The 19,610-nt window shown below is 47.7% G+C and overlaps 1 protein-coding gene across 17 annotated transcripts in view; it reads left to right on the forward strand.

Annotated features, from left to right (window-relative positions):
* FANCA (FA complementation group A) overlaps positions 1 to 19,610 on the forward strand; it is a 61,095-nt gene that overhangs the window by 20,047 nt on the left and 21,438 nt on the right. For 14 of the 17 annotated variants that reach the window (XR_003965285.1, XR_003965286.1, XM_030298998.1 and 11 more), the window contains 8 exons: positions 4,954 to 5,064; positions 7,200 to 7,295; positions 7,402 to 7,461; positions 8,315 to 8,403; positions 9,104 to 9,164; positions 9,244 to 9,293; positions 16,965 to 17,041; positions 19,102 to 19,215. Coding sequence is in view for 15 of the 17 variants with exons in the window: in XM_030298998.1 (XP_030154858.1) it covers positions 4,954 to 5,064; positions 7,200 to 7,295; positions 7,402 to 7,461; positions 8,315 to 8,403; positions 9,104 to 9,164; positions 9,244 to 9,293; positions 16,965 to 17,041; positions 19,102 to 19,215 (658 nt within the window). In the remaining 2 variants the exon portion in view is untranslated. The other 3 variants (XM_030299011.1, XM_030299013.1, XM_030299010.1) reach the window with 3 other exon arrangements.

Below are 19,610 nucleotides of genomic sequence, written 5' to 3' on the forward strand. Positions count from 1 at the left end.
ACCGACTGCGCCACCCAGGCGCCCCTCCTTTTACCTTTTAAATGAAGTTTATGGAGATAGAATTTACATAAAATGTACCCAATTTAGGTGAATGTTTGTGCGAGTTTGACAGATGTTTAAGTGTATGTTCAGTGTTTAAAGATCTGTTTTAATCTTTATTTTCAAGAGTGTTAATGTAAATAGGCCAATGTGATGATTTTAAATTTGAGCCCTTTGGGGTCCTGAATTACGGTTCTTAGCTCATCATGGTATGTACTTAGATGTAATTTTTCTAATGAAAAAAACTTTTTTCTCTGAAGTGACACTAAATGCTGTTGTAACCCCAGATTCGGAGGTGTGTGTGTTATTTTAGGTACTTGACATAAATACTTTGAATAAGCTGTGGGTCTCCTCTGGTGGCTTTTTTTTTTTTAATTTTTAAATTTTTTTTACTTGTTTCTTTATGTATTTATTTAAAGAACATTTTCGAGCAGGGAACAGGCAGAGAGAGAGAGAGAGCAAGAGAGAATTCCAAGCAGGCTCCACACTGTCAGCATGGAGCCCCATGTGGAACTCAAACCCTCGAACTATGAGATCATGACCTAAGCCAAAATCAAGAGTCAGACGCTCAAGTGACTGAGTGGTGGCTTGTTTTTCTTCCTGTTTCCAGGGTGTCATTGAGGCTCACTCTTGATTTGAACGGATGTTGCCAAGGGTCGGTAACCCTTCTGTGTAGACAGACACCTTAGAGGAGGGAGTTGGTGGCCCTGTACTTGGGTGGGACCTGAATAGTGATGTGGGGGCAGTCCTCAACTGACTCAGCCCTCAGGCACCTCTGTTTCCTAAATTCCACATATGGGTGAAATCAGATGGTATTTGTCTTTTCTGACTGACTTATTTTGCTTAGGATAATACGTTCTAGCTCCATCCACGTCTTTGCAAACGGCAGGATTTCATTATTTTTGATGGTTCGGTAATGTTTATGGTGTATGTACCACATCTTCTTTATCCACTCATCATTCAGTGGACATCTGGGCTCTTTCCATAATGGCTGTTGTAGATAATGCTACTGTAAACATTGGCGTGCACGTACCCCTTTGAATGAGTATTTTTGTAGCCTTTGGATAAATAACCTAGTTGTGTAATTGGTGGGTAGTAGGGTAATTCTATTTTTAACTGTTTGAGAAACCTCCTGTTTGAGAACCTCTGTTCTCCAGAGCGGCTGCACCATTTTGCATTCCCACCAACTGTGCAAATTGTTCCCCTTTTCTCCACATCCTCTCCCACACCCATTGTTTTTTGTGTTGTTAATTTTAGCCATTCTGACAGGTGTGAGTTAGTATCTCATTGTAGTTTTGATTTGCATTTCCCTGATGATGGGTGATGTTGAGCATCTTTTCATGTGTCTGATGGCCATCTGTATGTGTTTGTAGAAAGGTTTGTTCATGTCTTCTGCCCATTTAAAAAAAAATTTTTTTTTAACATTTATTTATTATTGAGAGACAGACACAGAGTGTGAGCAGGGGAGGGGCCGAGAGATGGAGAGACACAGAATCTGAAGCAGGCTCCAGGCTCCTAGCTGTCAGCAAAGAGCCTGATGTGGGGCTCAAACTCACGAATCATGAGATCATGACCTGAGCCCAAGTCGGATGCTTAACCGACTGAGCCACCCAGGTGCCCCTTTTCCTCTATTCTGAAAAGAGTATATGAATAGAGTATCCCTTGCTGGATAGAGTATTCTTGGTTGAAGACTTTTCCCTTTCAGCACTTTGAATATACCAAGCCCCTCCCTTCTGGCTTGGAAAGTTTCTGCCGAAAAATGTTCTGAAAGCCTTATGGGGTTTCCTTTGTATGTAGCAGTCTTCCTCTGTTATGGTTCTTTTAAAATATTTTCTTTCTCACTAAATTTCACAAATTTAATTACAATATGTCTTAGTGTGGATCTGCTTTTGTTGATTTTGATGGATCTTTTATGTGCCACTTCGATCTGGTTATCTATTTCCTTCCTTAGATTAAGGGCATTTTCAGCTATTATTTCTTCAAAGAAATTCTCTGCTCCCTTTTCTCACTCTTTTTCTTCTGGGACTCATTTAATGCTAATGTTAGTACATTTGAAGGACTCACTGAGTTCCCGAAGTCTGTTCTCCCTAAAATGTTGCATAATTTTTCTTTCTCTCTTTTGTTGAGTTTCGTTGCTTTCCTTTACTCTGTCTTCTGGGTCATTGATTCATTCCTCTGCTTCTTCCAGCCTGCCCTTCATTCCATCTAGTGTGTTTCTGTCTTTCTTTTTTTTAATTTAACCCTTTATTTCTGCTGTGTTATTCCTTATGTCTGTGTTAACGGTCTCACTGATGTCTTCCACTCTTTTCTCAAGTCCCGTGAGTATCCTTAGGATTGTTGCTTAAATTGGCCATCAGCCATGTTACTTACAGTTGCCTCACTTCGATCTCCAGCTTTGGTCTTGTCCTGTCCTTTCATTTGGAACAGATTCTTTTGTCTTCTTATTTTGTCTAAGTCTCTGCACCTACTTCTGTGTGTTCGGAAAGTCAGTCTCCTGATCTTGAGGGTAACGGCCTTCTGAAGAGGTCCCGGTCTGCCCTTCAGTGTCATGTCTCCTGTCCCCAGGGCGCTCAGCAAGTGTCCCCAGTGTGTGCAGCGTGTGCTCTGCTGTTGTGTCCTGGCTGCTTTATCCTTCAGGCCAGTTGTCTGCAGAGGCTCTTTGCCTCTTGTGGGCGGTGATTGGTCTGAATGTGGCGCGTTTTAAGTAGCGGTGCTCTGGTCTGCTTGTGAAATGAGATTGTGGAAGCGAGGTCTCGCAAAACTCCCTGGTGGCGAGACAGCGGTGTGAGCAGGGGTTTGGGCCGGTCTTCTGGGGGAAGGGGGCCTGCTGGGAAGGGCAGCTGCGCTGGAGCGTGTGGCGGGGGTGACGGGGTGGGAGGGCGGGGGTTGAGCGTTTGGTGTGAGCAAGTTAGGAAGCAAGTGGTGCCCGACTCCGCTGGTTCCCGCAGGCGTCCCTGTGCTTGTGCTGAGGGGCGGGAGGGAGGTGGCGCCTGTCAAGTCTTTGTTCCTGGAGGGGGTCTCTCTGTGAACGTGGTCTCTCTGGGCCCAGCCCTCTGAGATGAGCAAATCACCTCGCCCTGTGTGCTCCGGGGGCTCTTCAGGTCTCTTCAGATCATGGTTTCCATGGCTCCGGTCCCTGGGCTGTTTGCCTGCCTTCTCTCCAGGAGCAGCACAGTGCCTTCCGGGCTCTCCCTGAGCCAAGCCCCTGCCCTTTAGAACTCTAGGCCTGAAGCCCTGCTGATTGCAAGAACTTGAATGGGCCCTCTCGCTTTCCGAGCCAGTTGCTGTGGGGCTCCCTCTTCCCGTGAGCTCCCCTGTGTGCATTCTGTCCTCACCCTTCCCCGCAGAGGCGGCTCCGTCCCAGCACAGTGGCCGTCATCTGTTTCTCTCCCAAAGCACATCTCTTCTCATTCTGCCGGTCTTCAGGTTGATTTCTGGGGCACTTGGGATGATTTGATAGTTACCTCGTTGTGTTCGCGGGACGAGGGGAGTCTCGGGCCCTCCTACTCCGCCATCTTCCCCGTATCTGGTGGCTTTTTGGGTCTGCCTGTCTGTCTGCACCCTCCTCCCACACAGGTATGTTGTGTGCTCTGACAGAAGTGCTCGGCCGGCCTCCCGCCACAGGAGCAGTGGCTGCATAGTTCTGGTGGGCTGGGCTGAGGCAGGAGCCGGTGTGGCTGGGTGTTGGGTTCTCTTGGCAGAGGCCCACTGGCTCTTCGGGTCCATTGGCCGTTCTGGAATTCCCGACACTCCCTGGGAGCCCTCAGTTCCCTCCCAGGAAAGCTGGGTTCGGTGTCCTGAGGAGTTGTCCTCCTTGGCCACTTCCCCTGCAGTGACGTTGTCTCTTCACAGAAGAGTGAGAGTTTCTGTGTGTTCAGAAGTGTTTTCATCATGTAGAATGTGTATGTTTAGGAAAGGGTCCTTGTTAGGGGAGCTAATGCACTGTGCCTCCGAGGGCCACAAAAAGATGCCACAGTTACTGTTTTCTATAGGAATGTGTATATATGGTACTATTTATTTATTTATTTTATTTCAGAGGAAGCTGGGGTGGGGACAGAGAGATGGGGGGAGAGAGAATCCCAAGCAGGCTCTCTGCGTTCAGTGCAGAACCTGACTTGGGGCTCGATCCCACAACTCTGGGATCATGACCTGAGCCAAAACCAAGAGTTCGACGTTCAACTGACTGAGCCACCCAGGTGCCCCTATAGGAATGTATTTTTTTTTAATTTTTTAATGTTTATTATTTATTTTTGAGAGAGAAAGAGCACAAGCGGAGGAGGGGCAGAGAGAGAGGGAGACACAGAAACCGAAGCAGCTCCAGGCTCTGAGCTGTCAGCACAGAGTCTGATGCGTGGCTTGAACTCACGAACTGCGAGATCATGACCTGAGCCCAAGTCAGACACTTAACTGACTGAGCCACCCAGGTTCCCCTAGGAATGTATTTTTACCTTTTCGTTTTAAACTTTTTTTTTTTTTAATGTTTATTTACTTTTGAGAGAGAGAGAGAGAGAGAGAGAGACGAAGTGTGAGTGGGGGAGGGGCAGAGACCAAGCGAGACACAGAAATCAAAGCAGCTCCAGGCTCTGAGCTGTCAGCACAGAGCCCGACCCGGGTCTCGAACTCACGGACATCATGACCTGAGCTGAAGTCGGCCGCTTCACCAACTGAGCCACGCAGGTGCCCCATAACTTGTCGTTTTAAATAACCCCTCAGCCCGTCTCTTCAGTCAGGCAGAGCCATAGCGTAAGATTTCAGGGCCCCAGGCGGCTCTGTTTCCCTTTCATTGCAATTGAGTTTCTGTTTCTGTGGCGGAGGCACGGCTGCCGCCAGGCGCCGTGTGACAGATCGCTGTGTGGCGGGCACAGCCCCTCGTGGAGCCGGCCACCTGGCCCTCACGCCGGCCTCTCCCTCCAGGCCTCCTTTGGGAGCTCAAGGGGCTCCCACTGTTGCAGCAAGAAGACGCTGGTTTTCCTCTTCAAGTTCCTGTCAGACCTCGTGCCCTTTGAGGCGCCCCGGTACATGCAGGTGAGTGCAGTCCCAGCCGCCCGGGCGTCCCTCCTCCGTGCAGGCCTCAAAGGAGGGAAGTCATCGTGCCCTGGGCACCGGGGCCACGTTTGGGACGGTCGATCGCCCGGGAACCAGCCGGTGCGCGTCGCTGGCAGGTGGTCGGTGAGCGCGGTGTCGCGTGCAGAGGGTGGGGCGGGTCTGTTGCGGGCACAGGAGGGTGTCCCCAGCCCCCGCTCAGCGGGAGGAGCACGTGCATGTGCGGTCCAGCCCCATGTGTGTGCTTTTGAAATGATACGTCTTTTTTCCTCCCCCTCTCTCTGTCCCTCTTCTGCTCATGCTCTATCTCCTCCTCTCTCTCTCTTAAAAATAAATAAACGTTAAGAAAAATTAAAAAAAAGTTTTAAAATAGGTATTTTTTCTTTTCTGTTCTTTTTGTAGCTTCAAGTTTTATTTAAACTCCGGTCAGTTACCATATAAAATGATACATTTTTATATCAAGGAAGAACCGGAAGGATATACCCCAAAGTGCCCGTGGCCGTTACTTCCAGGGGGGAAGACCTTCATAATTCATTATCTTTTTATTAAATGTCTTAAGTTTATTTATTTTGAGGGAGCATGCACAAACGGGGAAGGGGCAGTGAGAGGGGGAGACACAAGATCCGAAGCGGGCTTTGCGCCAGCAGCAGCGAGCTCGACGTGGCGCTCGAACTCACAAATGTGAGATCGTGACCTGAGCCATAGGTGGACGCTCAACCAACTGAGCCCCCCAGGTGCCCTGAGTGTGCATTTTTAGTAACAAATCTATACGAATCTCGTTATTAAAAATGCCTTACTGCAAGCTTTCTTTTTTATTTTATTCTATTAAAAAAATTTTTTTTAACGTTTATTTATTTTTGAGACAGAGAGAGACAGAGCATGAACGGGGGAGGGTCAGAGAGAGGGAGACACAGAATCTGAAACAGGCTCTAGGCTCTGAGCTGTCAGCAGAGCCCAACGCGGGGCTCGAACTCACAAACCGTGAGATCATGACATGAGCCGAAGTCGGCCGCTTAACCGACTGAGCCACCCAGGTGCCCCAAGCTTTCTTTTTTATTTATTTATTTTATTTATTTATTTATTTTTTTAATTTTTTTTTTCAACGTTTATTTATTTTTGGGACAGAGAGAGACAGAGCATGAACGGGGGAGGGGCAGAGAGAGAGGGAGACACAGAATCGGAAGCAGGCTCCAGGCTCTGAGCCATCAGCCCAGAGCCCGACGCGGGGCTCGAACTCACAGACCGCGAGATCGTGACCTGGCTGAAGTCGGACGCTTAACCGACTGCGCCACCCAGGCGCCCCCCAAGCTTTCTTTTTTAAAACGAGATGACTATAGCCAGCATTCTTTGGGCGGGTAGGGCACCTGGAGTCTGATTTTCACTTCTTTTTTTGTAAATACGACATTTGCCTTACGTTCAAAGAATACATCTGACGGAATGGAGGAAGGAGAATAAAGAACTTGCCGCCGGGGCCCTGGGTGGCGCAGTCGGTTAAGCGTCCGACTTGGGCTCAGGTCACGATCTCGCGGTCCGGGAGTTCGAGCCCCGCGTCGGGCTCTGGGCTGACAGCTCAGAGCCTGGAGCCTGTTTCCGATTCTGTGTCTCCCTCTCTCTCTGCCCCCCCCCCCCCCCGTTCATGCTCTGTCTCTCTCTGTCCCAAAAATAAATAAAAAAAAAAACGTTGAAAAAAAAAAAAGAACTTGCCGCCACTGAGTGAAGCCCAGAACTTCCTTCCCACCCTTCCGTGGGGACTTGACCCCTTGTCTCCTGGGCACTGCCGTGGTGGTGCTGTAGCCGCAGCCCTGGAGGACAGCGCCTGAGCGGGGGCGCTGGGGTGCGGTGGGTGACGGGCCAGCTCTGTGGGTGGGCCCCACCCCATGCTCTCCCTGGCATGGCCCTCTTCTGGCCCTCTTCTGCTCCATGGATGTCCGTGGGAGCAGGTAGAGACCCTGGGATTCTGTCCCACCTCTGGCTTCAGCCCCCAGGGTCTTTGGCTAACCCTTGGACCCTCCCGACGTCCAACAAGTGCAGCTTTCGGGAGCGGGCTGTTGCTGCCTCCCCAGAAAGTCACCGGCAGTTCACGGGCTGGTGTCACCTGCTCTGCCATCTGCCCACAGGCGCACATTCTCCACCCACCGCTGGTGCCAAGCAAGTACCGCTCCCTCCTCACAGACTATGTCACGCTGGCCAAGACGCGCCTGGCCGACCTGAAGGCGAGTCCTGGCCTCCCCTCCCCAGCAACAGCTCCTTCCTCAGCCTTTCCCCGCAGAGCCCAGCGCCTGTCTGGTCCTCCCATCCCCAAACACGTCTCCTCTGCAGGTTTCTCTGGAAAACATGGGCCTCTACGAGGATCTGTCTTCAGCCAGGGATGTGACAGAGGTAATGTCACCTCGGTTCTACTGCCCCTTGAGGCCTGTCGCCTGTGCTCACCAAGCTCACTCTGAGCTGAGCGTTTGAGCCTTTTCTTTCTGGTGCAGCTTGAGGGTGGGAGCTAACTGGCAGGTACTTACTCTGTGATGCTCTGCCCTTTTCAGAGCAGGAGCAGAACAGGTCACTGTGTGAAGGAAAGTCTGTCATTTAGATCTTGGTTCATGTGGGTTTGCATAGAGCAGGAGGTCTTTCAAATGGGGTAGGGGGAAGATCATGTTTTTCTAAGAATTACAGAAAAAAGCGTTAACTATGTTTACGTAAAGCAGAAGTCAGAATGCTGTATGGTATTTGTATGCATTGTTTTGAGAGCCTCAAAAACTTTGTAAAAGCTGTGAGCTGCCGGAGAGCCCTCACAGCGGCCCGTGACGCGTTCCGTGAATATTTGTAAGTGTTTAATGCAGCTGTCCATTTAAGATTTCTTGCTGCTTATAAGTCATTTCACATTTTTTTTTAAGTCTCAAAAGTTAAGACTCTTCCCCTTCCCACTTCAGATCTTTCTTTAGACCCTTTTATTCTCCTAGGGGGACCCGGGAGGGTGGCAGAGGGTCCCGGACGTGTCGAGTGGTTAGTGGGGCGGCTCATTGCCAGACGCGAGCTCTCTGAGAGCAGGAGACAGCGGCTGGTGCCTTTGTGTGGTCTTGCTGGTGATGGTTGGAACGTTCCCTTGCCGTGCTGGCAGTGAGCACTCGCCATCCACCCTGACATGGCAGAGCTGTGCTCGAGGGGAGGCTCATGACACCCTTCTCAGCGTCTTTTCTTCCACATCCTGTGTTCCCTTCCCACCCTCCCTGTACGGAGCCAGCCCCACAGCCAAGCGCACCAGGATGTGGAGAAGGCCATCGCAGTGTTTGAACACACAGGGAGAATCCCCTCTGCGGTCATGGAGGCCAGGTAGGGTCGTGCTTCCCCGAGCCGTCCTGTCTGTTCTCAGAGCCAGTCGGAGTAGAATGGCTTTCGTATTTGTGGGTCTCCGAGGGTAGACGTCCGGCAAAAGTCGTGCAGAGCCTTTCTGTGAACCTTGTTTTCTTGATAAAAGCTGACAGGTAGTGTGGAGAAGAGCCCCCACTTAGGGGGTTTAGGGCAATAACTTTGTTACTGATGCTTCATGGGTGACCAAAGTGCAGCCAGGACAGAATCGAATAGCAGGGTTGTTGTGGGTTTTGGGTGGTCCCGAAACATTTTCAACTGTGGTTACTGCCAGTGTGCGGCAGCTTTTCGAAGGCCTTGCTTCTCAGAGGTGTGACCTGACCCCCGCTCCCAGGATTCCAAGCTCAGCCCCAGGGGAGCGCCCACAGCTGACCTGAAGTGACCGGCCCAGATCGCACGGCTGTGCGGCGGGCAGAGTGCCTTCCAGATTCCCTGGGACGCGAGCTTGTTGCTTCCCTGTGTGGGAAATGTCCCAAAACGGTGAAAAAGAAGACTTAAAACTGTGGTGTGATGTCACAGTCACGTGATAGGATGTGAGACAGCCTCTGAAATGTACTGGCTGTCCGTGGAAATGGATTTCGTCGTTGTCAGTAAGGGGCTCTCATGCCTGTGTCGTCTGACCGAGTGTGTGACCCTCCTACCACCCTGCTCTCCTGTGCTGCAGCATCTTCAGGAGACCCTACTACACGGCTCACTTTCTCCCTGCCCTCCTCACGCCTCGAGTGGTCAGTACGTGCGGTCGCGGGCCTGGGGCCCTGCTGGCAGAGAGCGGGTGCCTCACTTGACTCCCATCTTCCCCCGCAGCTCCCGAAAACGCCTGATCCCAGAGCGGCCTTGATCGAGTCCCTGAGGAGGTACGTGAGGACACCTGCTTCCGGGAGGGTTCTTGACAAATGTAAAGGGTTGTGCCTCTCGTGTGGAGGAATGCGTTTTATCTCATGGGTTTTATTTATAAACTGTTGGCTCAAAATCGGTTAAGATTTTAAAAATAAAATATTTTTGATACTGACTATCATTTTTCACTGAGGATTATCAGTGTGGGGATTTAAGAAAGTCAGGCGATTGCTCCATAATCGCTGTGAAAGAATTTAAGCCAAGAAAGAAGAGAACAGGGAGACTCGGAAGCCTTGCTCTGCAGCAGGTTCGGCCGGACCTGAGACCGCAGGGCAGGGCACGCGGCCTTGGCTTCCCAGCTCACGCTAAGACCTCCCCCAGCCGAGAGTTGACCAGCTTCCCTGTCCTCCTTCCTGTAAATCCTGCTTCCCAGTAACCCTCTTACAACACAGCGATAAGAAGGTCGAGGAGAATGAGGCTAGAACATAAAAGTAAACTTTGTCATCTTATATATAATAGGACTGTTCTCTAGGATCCTTATTTTTATTTATTTTGTGTGTAAAAGAATCCAGAAGTACAGAGACAAGTGCAAAAAGTGCTCCTGTGCCTCACTCACATTCATGCTTTGCTGTGCCTTTCCTTTTTTATGTTTTTGTTCAAAATAAAATTGTATAGGTATTGTTGAAACCCTTCTCAATCCAGCTCCCTGACCTGCTTTCCATTTTCCCTCTCTAAGGAAACCATTATCCTGAGGTTCACATATAATCTTTTTATTTATTTGTTTTTATTTTTTTAAGAAAAATTTTTTTAATGTTTTTATTTATTTTTGAAGGAGACAGACAGAGCATGAGCGGGGGAGGGGCAGAGAGAGAGGGAGACCGAATCCGAAGGAGGCTCCAGGCTCCGCCGAGCTGTCGGCACAGAGCCTGACACAGGGCTCAAACTTACAAACCATGAGATCGTGGCCTGAGCCGAAGTCGGACGCTTAACCGACTGAGCCACCCAGGCGCCCCTTTTTATTTATTTTTTTAAACAGTTTAAAATTTATTTTTAAGAGAGACAGAGTGAGCCAGGGAGTAACAGAGAGGGAGAGAGAGGATCCCAAGCAGGCTCTGCACTACCAGTGCGGAACCTGACACGGGACTCGGGCTTTGAACCCCGAGATCATGACCTGAGCCTAAATCAAGAGTTGGACGCCTAACCAACTAAGCCACCCAGGTGCCCCAATCTTTTTCTATTTTTAATTTTATTACATATATTTAAAGGTAAAAGTATGTGTGTATACATGCACGTATCACCCTGTGTCCCTCTGCAGTTGGTGTTTTCACTCACCCTGATGGCTCTGGGTCACTTGACCAATAGCATAGAATTCTGTTCTGTGGCAACCAGCTGCCATGTTGCACAACCCCGGGGGTGCTCTGGCCTGCAGCGTGACTGCCTTGATTAATTTATCCGTCCCCTGGAACAGAACTCTTAGGTTAACTCCATTATAATGCTCTTTTAATAGTGCTTCAGTGAACATCCTTGGATGTGTATCCATGAAAATTCCAAATTTTTAGGGATGCCTGGGAGGCTCAGTTGGTTAAGTGTACGACTCTGGGTTTTGGCTCAGGCCATGATCCCATGGTTCGTGAGATCGAGCCTCACGTTGGGCTCTGTGCTGACAGCACGGAGCCTGCTTTGAATTCTGTGTCTTCCTTTCTCTCTGCCCCTCCGCTGTTTATTCTCTGTCTCATTCTCTCTCTCTCTCTCTCTCTCTCTCTCTCTCTCTCTCTCTCTCTCTCAAACTCAAAAAATTTTAAACTCTGAATTTTTAGTGGAATTTCCTTAATTTATGGATTAATATTGGGTAGTTGACTTTATTGTAATTTTCTTTCTATGAACATCGCATATCTATTTAAGCTTTTCAGTAGTAGATTTTTCTATCTTGTAAATTTTTAGTTAGATTTGCTACTGGGTACCTAGATTTTGTTGTTGTGAATAGCATATTATCTTCTGGGGTTTGAAAAAATTTTTTTTTCATTGATTATTGAAGTATAGGTACTCCTGTATCAAGTAACCCTACTGAACTTATTTATAGTAGGTGATTAGTTGGTTTTCTCTGTAGATGAGCACAGTAGATTTCTATGTCGAATAAGTTTGTCTTTTCTGATTTTTATACCTTTTAGTTTTTGTCTTGTTAAATTGGGTAGGCTTCTTAGTGTAACATGAAATTGTAGAATAAGCTGGCATCGTGTGTTGTTTCTGACTGAAATAGGAATGCTTCTGATGTCTTACCAGTATTTCTATTAGCTGTAGTCTATATATTAAAAAAATAATAATAATAATGTTTGTTTACTTTTGGGAGAGAGAGAGACAGAGTGCGAGTGGGGGGAGGGGCAGAGAGAGAGGGAGACACAGAATCCAAAGCAGGTTCCAGGCTCTGAGCTGCCAGCACAGAGCCCGACACGGGGCTCGAACTCACGAATCGTGAGATCATGACCTGAGCCAAAGTCAGATGATTAACCGACCGAGCCCCCTAGGTGCCCCTGTAGTCTTTATATTTTCATTTCCTTTAACATATTCAGAAAATTCCCTCTGCAGATTTGCTAAGGACTTTTAGCATCAATTTATGTTTTTTTGCGTCTCTGAAGGTGGTTTTTGCTGCTGTGAAATCTGTTATGTAATAGATTACAGTGATTTTTCCACTTTCCTTGCATTGTGGATCACCTACTTTGTAATGATTTTTTATTACATGGGCTGTTGAATGTGGTTTAATGATGACTTTAGGATTTTTGCATCTGTGTCTCATACTTTTTCTTAATTCATGTTGGCTGCTTTGGCATCAAGGCTATATTCCATTCTCATGGAATGAATTGGGTAGCCTTCCCTCTTTCCTGTCTTCTGAAACAATTCATGTAGCACAGGGATTCTGCGTCTCTTAAAGTTTGATAAAACTTGGCTATAATATCTTTTCCTCATGTCTGTCTCAGAGGCAAACTATTGACAACTGAATCGGTTTCTTTCTTTTTTTTTTTTTTTTCATGTTTATTTATTTAGAGAGAGTGCATGAGAGCCAGGGAGGGGCAGAGAGGGAGAGAGAATGCCAGGCAGACTCCGCACTGCCAGTGCAGAGCTTGACAGGGGGCTCAGGCCCACAAGCTGTGGGATCGTGACCTGAGCCCAAATCGAGACTCGGAGGCTTTACCTACTGAGCCCCGCGGGCACCCTTATTATTTCCTACTTTCTTTGACTTCACGCTGTCGTTCTTAAGTTCTTAAGCTGGTTGTTTAACTCAGTGTTTTACAGTCTTTCTTATGTTTTAGTTTTGTTTTGGTTTGGTTTGGTTTGGTTTTGCTTATTTATTTAGAGAGAGAGAGACAGGACACAAGCAGGGGAGGAGCAGAGACAGGGAGACACAGATCTGAAGCAGGCTCCAGGCTCTGAGCTGTCAGCACAGAGCCCGATGTGAGGCTTGAACTCATGGACTGTGAGATCATGACCTAAGCCGAATTGGGACGCTTAACTGACCGAGCCACTCACGTGCCCCTCTTTTTTGTGTTTTATTTTATTTATTTTATTTTATTTTTTTTTTAATTTTTTTTTTTTTTAATGTTTATTTTTGAGACAGAGAGAGACAGAGCATGAACGGGGGAGGGTCAGAGAGAGGGAGACACAGAATCCGAAACAGGCTCCAGGCTCTGAGCTGTCAGCACAGAGCCCGACGTGGGGCTTGAACTCATGGACCGTGAGATCATGACCTGAGCCGAAGTCGGACGCTTAACCGACTGAGCCACCCAGGCGCCCCTCTTGTGTTTTAATAGAGGCGTAGCTTAATAAGGTTTACCTCTAAGTGTTACTTCAGTGCCTTCCAGAAGTTTTAACATATAGTTCTTACTTTGTCATTCAGTTCTAGATATTTTCTTACTTGCGTTATGGTTTTCTTGTAATTTATGAGTTAGTTATAAACGAATTAAAACATTTTCCGAACATATAGGTGTTTGCCCCTGAGCTTTTATTGTTAATTTCTAATTTAATTACATTATTTTCAAAGATGATTTGCTTTTTATGGATTTTTAAAATATGAATGTATGTATTATTTTGAGAGAGCGTGAGTGAGCAAGGGGCTGAGAGAGAGGGAGAGAGAGTGCGTATCCCGAAGTGGGGCTGGAATTCCTGAACCATGAGATCATGACCCGAGCCTTAGTTGGATGCTTAACTGACTGTAGCACCCAGGCGCCCTGATGGATTTTTTTTTGAGACTTTCCCTTAGATCTCGTACGTGTTCAGCATTTGTAAACATTTCCTTTGTATTCTTTACTTTGGAGGTATAGGGTCTGTCTGTTAAATTGTACTTGTTCCCAAGTTTTCTGTATCTTGACCAGAATTTTGTCACTTTGGTTTATCAGTTTATTAAGGATGTTGTTGTGGTTTTGTCATTTTCTCCTTGTAATTCTGTCAGATTTGTCTTTATGCATTTTGAAGCCTATGTTACTACTTGCAAACAAGTTTTTATGATTGTTAAAATAAAGCCTTCAAAATATAGCTGCCTTGCTGGATATTTTTTTATTGTGTAATGTCTTTATTAGGCTTTATTTATTTATTGGGCTGTTAATGCCAGCTTTTTTTTTTTTTTTTTCCTTTTTGGTGTTTGCATGGTATGGCTTCCTAATTTTTTGACATTTATTTCTAGGCTTTAAAAATTGTTTTTGTCAAAGTTCAGTAAGAATGCAGATTGAAGAGTCAGTTCTATAAAGTTTATTAAGAGAAATAGTCATTCCCTCCCCTCCACGCCTCCCTGCCATTTCTTTTTCTCTGGAGGCGACCATTTTCAAGTTTTGACTGATTTTTGTTATTTATCTCCATATTTCTAAATCATATTCTTATTTTGCTAGCAACTTACCACTTTTTTTGTTGTTTTAGGCCATATCAATTGGTTTTCCGCTATTTGAGGATGAAGACCTAGGTTTTTTGCTTCTACCCACACAAGTAGATGTCCTTCATACAAAAAAATCTTTTAAATTTTAAAACTCACTTTTTTTTTTTTTTTTTTTTTAGGGCTATGTAAACACTATTCAGAGTTCACCATTAGGAATGTAACTACCTTTCATTTCTCTGGGGCTCCTAATTATCTTTGTTTTATCTTAACCTTTTTTGTGTGTGTCATTCAACTGCTATCCAAATCCGCCATCTCAGTGTCCTCTCACTCAGACCTTCAAGTGCTCACTCTGTTGCTTCTGAGAGAGAAAGGCCTTCTGGAGCCTCCCAGCTGGCTCCACTCTGAATTGTTAGCTTTTTCTGCGATCCTCGTGTCTTCCTTTGACCGCCTGGGAGTGTCTTTGATTCTTCTCTTTTCTGGACCCTAGACCATCCTGTTTCTGGATTTACTCCTGTGTTTTGGTGGGACACATCCTACTGAAGCTTTTTAAGAAGGGTGAATGGGAGGTAGCCTTTTTTTTTTTTTTTTTTTTTTGACATTTTATTCAGCCCTCACATTTGATAGTTAATTTGGGTGTAGAAATGTAGAAATCTTGCTTGGAAATATTTTCCCTCACATTTTTAAAATATTGATCTATTGATGTGTAGCTTCCAGTGTCGCTATTGAGATGTTAGGTTTCTTTTTTTTTTAAATTTTTTTTTTTTTCAACGTTTTTATTTATTTATTTTTGGGACAGAGAGAGACAGAGCATGAACGGGGGAGGGGCAGAGAGAGAGGGAGACACAGAATCGGAAACAGGCTCCAGGCTCCGAGCTATCAGCCCAGAGCCCGACGCGGGGCTCGAACTCACGGACCGCGAGATCGTGACCTGAGCTGAAGTCGGACGCTTAACCGACTGCGCCACCCAGGCGCCCCTGAGATGTTAGGTTTCTGATTCTTTGCACGTGACATGTGTTTTTCTCTCTGGAGATTTGCAGTATCTTTTTTTTTTTAATTTTTTTTTTAACGTTTATTTATTTTTGAGACAGAGCATGAATGGGGGAGGGTCAGAGAGAGAGGGAGACACAGAGTCCGAAGCAGGCTCCAGGCTCTGAGCTGTCAGCACAGAGCCCGATGCGGGGCTCGAACTCACGGACCGCGAGATCATGACCTGAGCCGAAGTCGGACACTTAACCGACTGAGCCACCCAGGCACCCCTGCAGTATCTTTTTTATCGTTTCCTGAGTTTTCAAATTTCATTGCAATGTATTTTGGTGTGGGTCTAATTTCATTTCTTGGCTAGGCGGATGGTGGGCCTTTTAATCTGGAAATTCGTGTCCTTCAGAACAAAGAAGTTTTCTCGGATATTTCAAAACCTTTTGTTAAGAAAAATTTAAGATAGAAATGTAGGATAGTACTTATGTAGCCCTCAAATTCCTCTGTCCACCCACCATTCTGGGCCATTTTGTTTTTAGGGAGAGAGAGTGCATGTGTGTGCGCACGCAAATGGGGTAGGAGTTGAGAGAGAGAGAGAGAGAGAGCAAGAATCCCAAGCAGGCTCCATGCCCAGCATAGCTCCTGACGAGGGGCTCGATCTCATGACTGTGAGATCATGACCTGAGCCAAAATCAGTGGTCAGACACTCCACTGACTGAGCTGCCCACGCACCCTCTTCTGGGCTGTTTTGAAGCAAACCACGGACACGGACTGCTTGATCCCGCTTACTTCAGAGCGGGTCTCCTTTCCTGCCTGGTTTCTTCTTGGGGCTCTTCCTTTTCAGACGTTACACCACCAGGATTGTCTCCTGACTTGTTCTCTGTTACATTTTGCATGTCTGGTCTTTTGGGTTGTTTTTTTTTTCCTCTCCTTTCTGGGAGATTTCTTCTGGTTAACTTGCCTGTTCTTTCTGTCACTGGATTTTTCTGTTTATGGAAATCCATTCTCCTCTAATAGCTGCGGTGTTTGATCTTAGGTCTCTGAGGATGAGCGATGTCTGAAGTGTTCTTTTCTGTGAATTTTTCCATTTCCTTAGATGTGCTCTTTCTTTTTATTTGCATTGATTTCTAATCTGTAAGCTACCCGCCTTCCAGTCTCTGGGGCAGTTGCGTGCTCCTCCGCTCCAGCCTGTCCTCTGCCTTGCTTTGGCCTTTGATGGCACTCCCATTCTGGAATACGGCCACCTCCCTCCTCCTTTTCCTGGCTCATCATCAGGCCTTGCGGCACTGTCGGCAGGCCTCTTCCTGCCTCACTGCTCACTTGGAGACTCTGTGTCACGCAGGCTAGGCCATTGCCCGTGTCCCATACTTGGGCTGCTCTTCTGAAGGTGGCTCCACAGCTCTTGTCCTTGGACTTGTCACTGTGCCATGAGAATGTGCCAGCCAGGGGTCCATGCCCTGCAAAACCCTTATTACAGGACTTTGTTCTATAATTCTCTGTATTTCTAATGACATCAGTTGGGTGCTTTTTTCAGTATTCTTCATTAAAAGTAATAAAAGTCCTCTTTAAAATTTGGAAATTACCCAGACTTCAACGAGAGAAGTAAAACTCATTTATAATCTCACTACCCTATGAAAACCACGGTTGGCAGATATGTGTACATGGCAAATTATGAAACACTAAGAACCATTTGAGTCCATGCACATAATGGGTTTTTTCTAAAAACAGAGTCCTACCATAAGGTATGGATAGTAGACTATGTCACGTATTTTTGTCTTATGATAGTTTTTGAAATTGTAAGCTTGCGAACTAATCTGAGTCCTGGTTGACTTGGTTTTCATGTTTTCTCCTGATCCAGAGCAGATAAAATTCCCCCGTCTCTGTACTCCGCCTACTGCCAGGCCTGCTCCACTGCCGAAGAGAAGAAGCCAGAAAGTAAGGTTATGGGTCTCTCCATCCCTGTGTCGGGCGCTTTTCCGCATCCCGGGTCCTGAGGTGTGGGGGTGACAGGCACCTCAGTGCGTGTGGTCTGGTTAAGTCGGGACGGACGCGCCCTAGTCGTCAGGTCCTGGGCTCCCAGCCTGGGAGCCCCGGAGGGTTACCTGCCGGAGCCCCTCCCTGAGGTTCTGCATGAGGCCGGGATGTGCTTGCTGCTCGCCTGTTCTGACGCAGGCTTTAAATTCAGGGGACCTCCCGGACTAGGAAGCCAGGCTTGACGTCCGTCGTGTCGGTTCTGACGCGTGGCGTGGTGGCTGGTCTGCGGCGGCTTTCTCTTTGGACGGTTGAGTCCCGGGGCGGGCCGGGGATCGCTCGGCTCACAGGAGTCAGTGATGTCGACCCAGGTCCCGTCTGTGGCAGCGGCGTGCGTCGGGAGACCTCGGTGCTCCGAGTGGCTGGGCGGACTTGCTGGGCGGCGGAGCGGCCTGTGTCTCGGCAGGAGCCGTGCCGTGAAGCCGTTCTTGTTCGCTACTTTAAATCCTCTGACATTTGCGGGGCCACCTGGGCCGAATGAGGTGGCGATTTCTGGTTCTGTCTGCCAGAACCTTCCTGTTACACGCGTGGGTGCTTTCTCACAGTCACGGAGACCCGGGAGACTTGAGTGGGCAAAGAACGACAGTCCCGGGTCCCCTGCTCGTTCGGACCAGTACTGCAACAGCTCACCATTGTGGGGCTCCCAGGAGGCAGTGGGGCTGCATCCAGTGTGGTGGGGGGCGCGCCCCTCCGTCCCGGGGCCCCCTGGCCCTGCCTTAGGGGCCTCGCGGATGTTTTCTGTCTCATCCGGCAGGGCTTATAAACGAAGACTCATCACTTCTAGTTTCGTCTCGGTGTCTCCCTTGTGAGGCTCGCTGTGGACACCCGGTGTCTTCTCCGGCGACACCGGAACTCGAACTCGTATTTTTAAAACATTTGTGGTGTGCTTTTCTTTGTATAATGAAAATTATGTGTTTGGACTCCTGGGTGGCTTGGTCGGGGGAGCACGTGGCTCTGGATCTCGGGATCGTGAGTTCCAGCCCGACGTTGGGTATACAGCTTACATTTAAAAAGTTAGAAAACATTTTTTTGAAGAAGTATCTTTGTTTTACAAATATATGATCAGATCTAATCTTTTTTCAAAAATCTCGTAGACATGTTGAGAGCTGATAATCATCTCTTGTATATTAATTTTTTTTTTTTTTTTCAACGTTTATTTATTTTTGGGACAGAGAGAGACAGAGCATGAATGGGGGAGGGGCAGAGAGAGGGAGACACAGAATCGGAAACAGGCTCCAGGCTCCGAGCCATCAGCCCAGAGCCCGACGCGGGGCTCGAACTCACGGACCGCGAGATCGTGACCTGGCTGAAGTCGGACGCTTAACCGACTGCGCCACCCAGGCGCCCCTCTTGTATATTAATTTTTAAGTTTTCTCCTTTACATCTTTTTTTTAAATATCCTATTATAAAAAACAGTAGGACATTACTTAAAAGTTTTAGAAATGGAACAAATTATGACCCATCCACAATTGTACGTACCCCCCGAGACCCCCTCGCCATGCTTCTGGTCCTTCTTTACATATGTGTTTTTCACACTTAGGGCAATGTTGCGCATAGAACCATGTTTTTTCTGTCTTTTTCAGTATTTTTAATTAAAAAAATTTTTTTGTAAGGTTTATTTTTGAGAAAGAGAATAGAGCATGTATGCTAAAGCAGGGGAGGGGCGGACAGAGAGGGAGACCCAGGATCTGAAGCAGGCTCTGTGCTGACAGCAGAGAGCCTGATGTGGGGCTCGAACTCAGGAATTGTGAGATCCTGACCTAAGCTGAAGTCGATCGCTTAACTGACTGAGCCACCCGGGTGCCCCAAATCATGCTTTTTCTTAAATTACTACATTTATAAACAAGTTTCTGATACCAGTGACGGGTGCCCAGCAGTGCAGCGCCTCGTGGAGTCCTGGCGCCTCTGTCTGCCGTGGACATGGAGAGGCCGCATCCAGCTGTGCGTGTCCCGTCATTTCTCAGGTGCAGCCCCGGGAATGAAGGTGGAAGCTGTCCGTGCCGAGGGACCCTTGGGACCACTCGCAGCCGCGCTAAGAGAGCTCAGAGCCGCGATGACGGACCCCACGCAGTATGACGGTGAGGACATGGCTGCGCGCAGGGCCGTCTGCAGTGGGTGTTGGGAGGGACGAGTGGACGTCCGGCCGTGGCCAGGGCTCAGCGTGACGACAGCGCTGGCGGATGCTGAGGACTTGCCTCCTTTCACCTGGGATGGGATGGGAGACGGGTCTGTCGTGCAGGCTGTCACAGACCCTCAGCAGATTGAATACTCTGCTCTTGGAGCTCCTAGCAGAGCAGGTAATGAGGAGGAAGAAAAGTAACGGCACCAAGGTGTGGGGTTTTCTTTCTTAACTGAGTAGCTGTAACCCTGAACACTGGGTCTCTGCTTCTGCGTGACCATTTTCCGTAAAATGGTGAGTCGTGAATGATTCACCTCATGTGATGTGTGGCAGTCCATGAAATAAAATGCTGAC

Source organism: Lynx canadensis, chromosome E2 (assembly GCF_007474595.2).
Source record: "Lynx canadensis isolate LIC74 chromosome E2, mLynCan4.pri.v2, whole genome shotgun sequence".
Classification (NCBI taxonomy): domain Eukaryota; kingdom Metazoa; phylum Chordata; class Mammalia; order Carnivora; family Felidae; genus Lynx; species Lynx canadensis.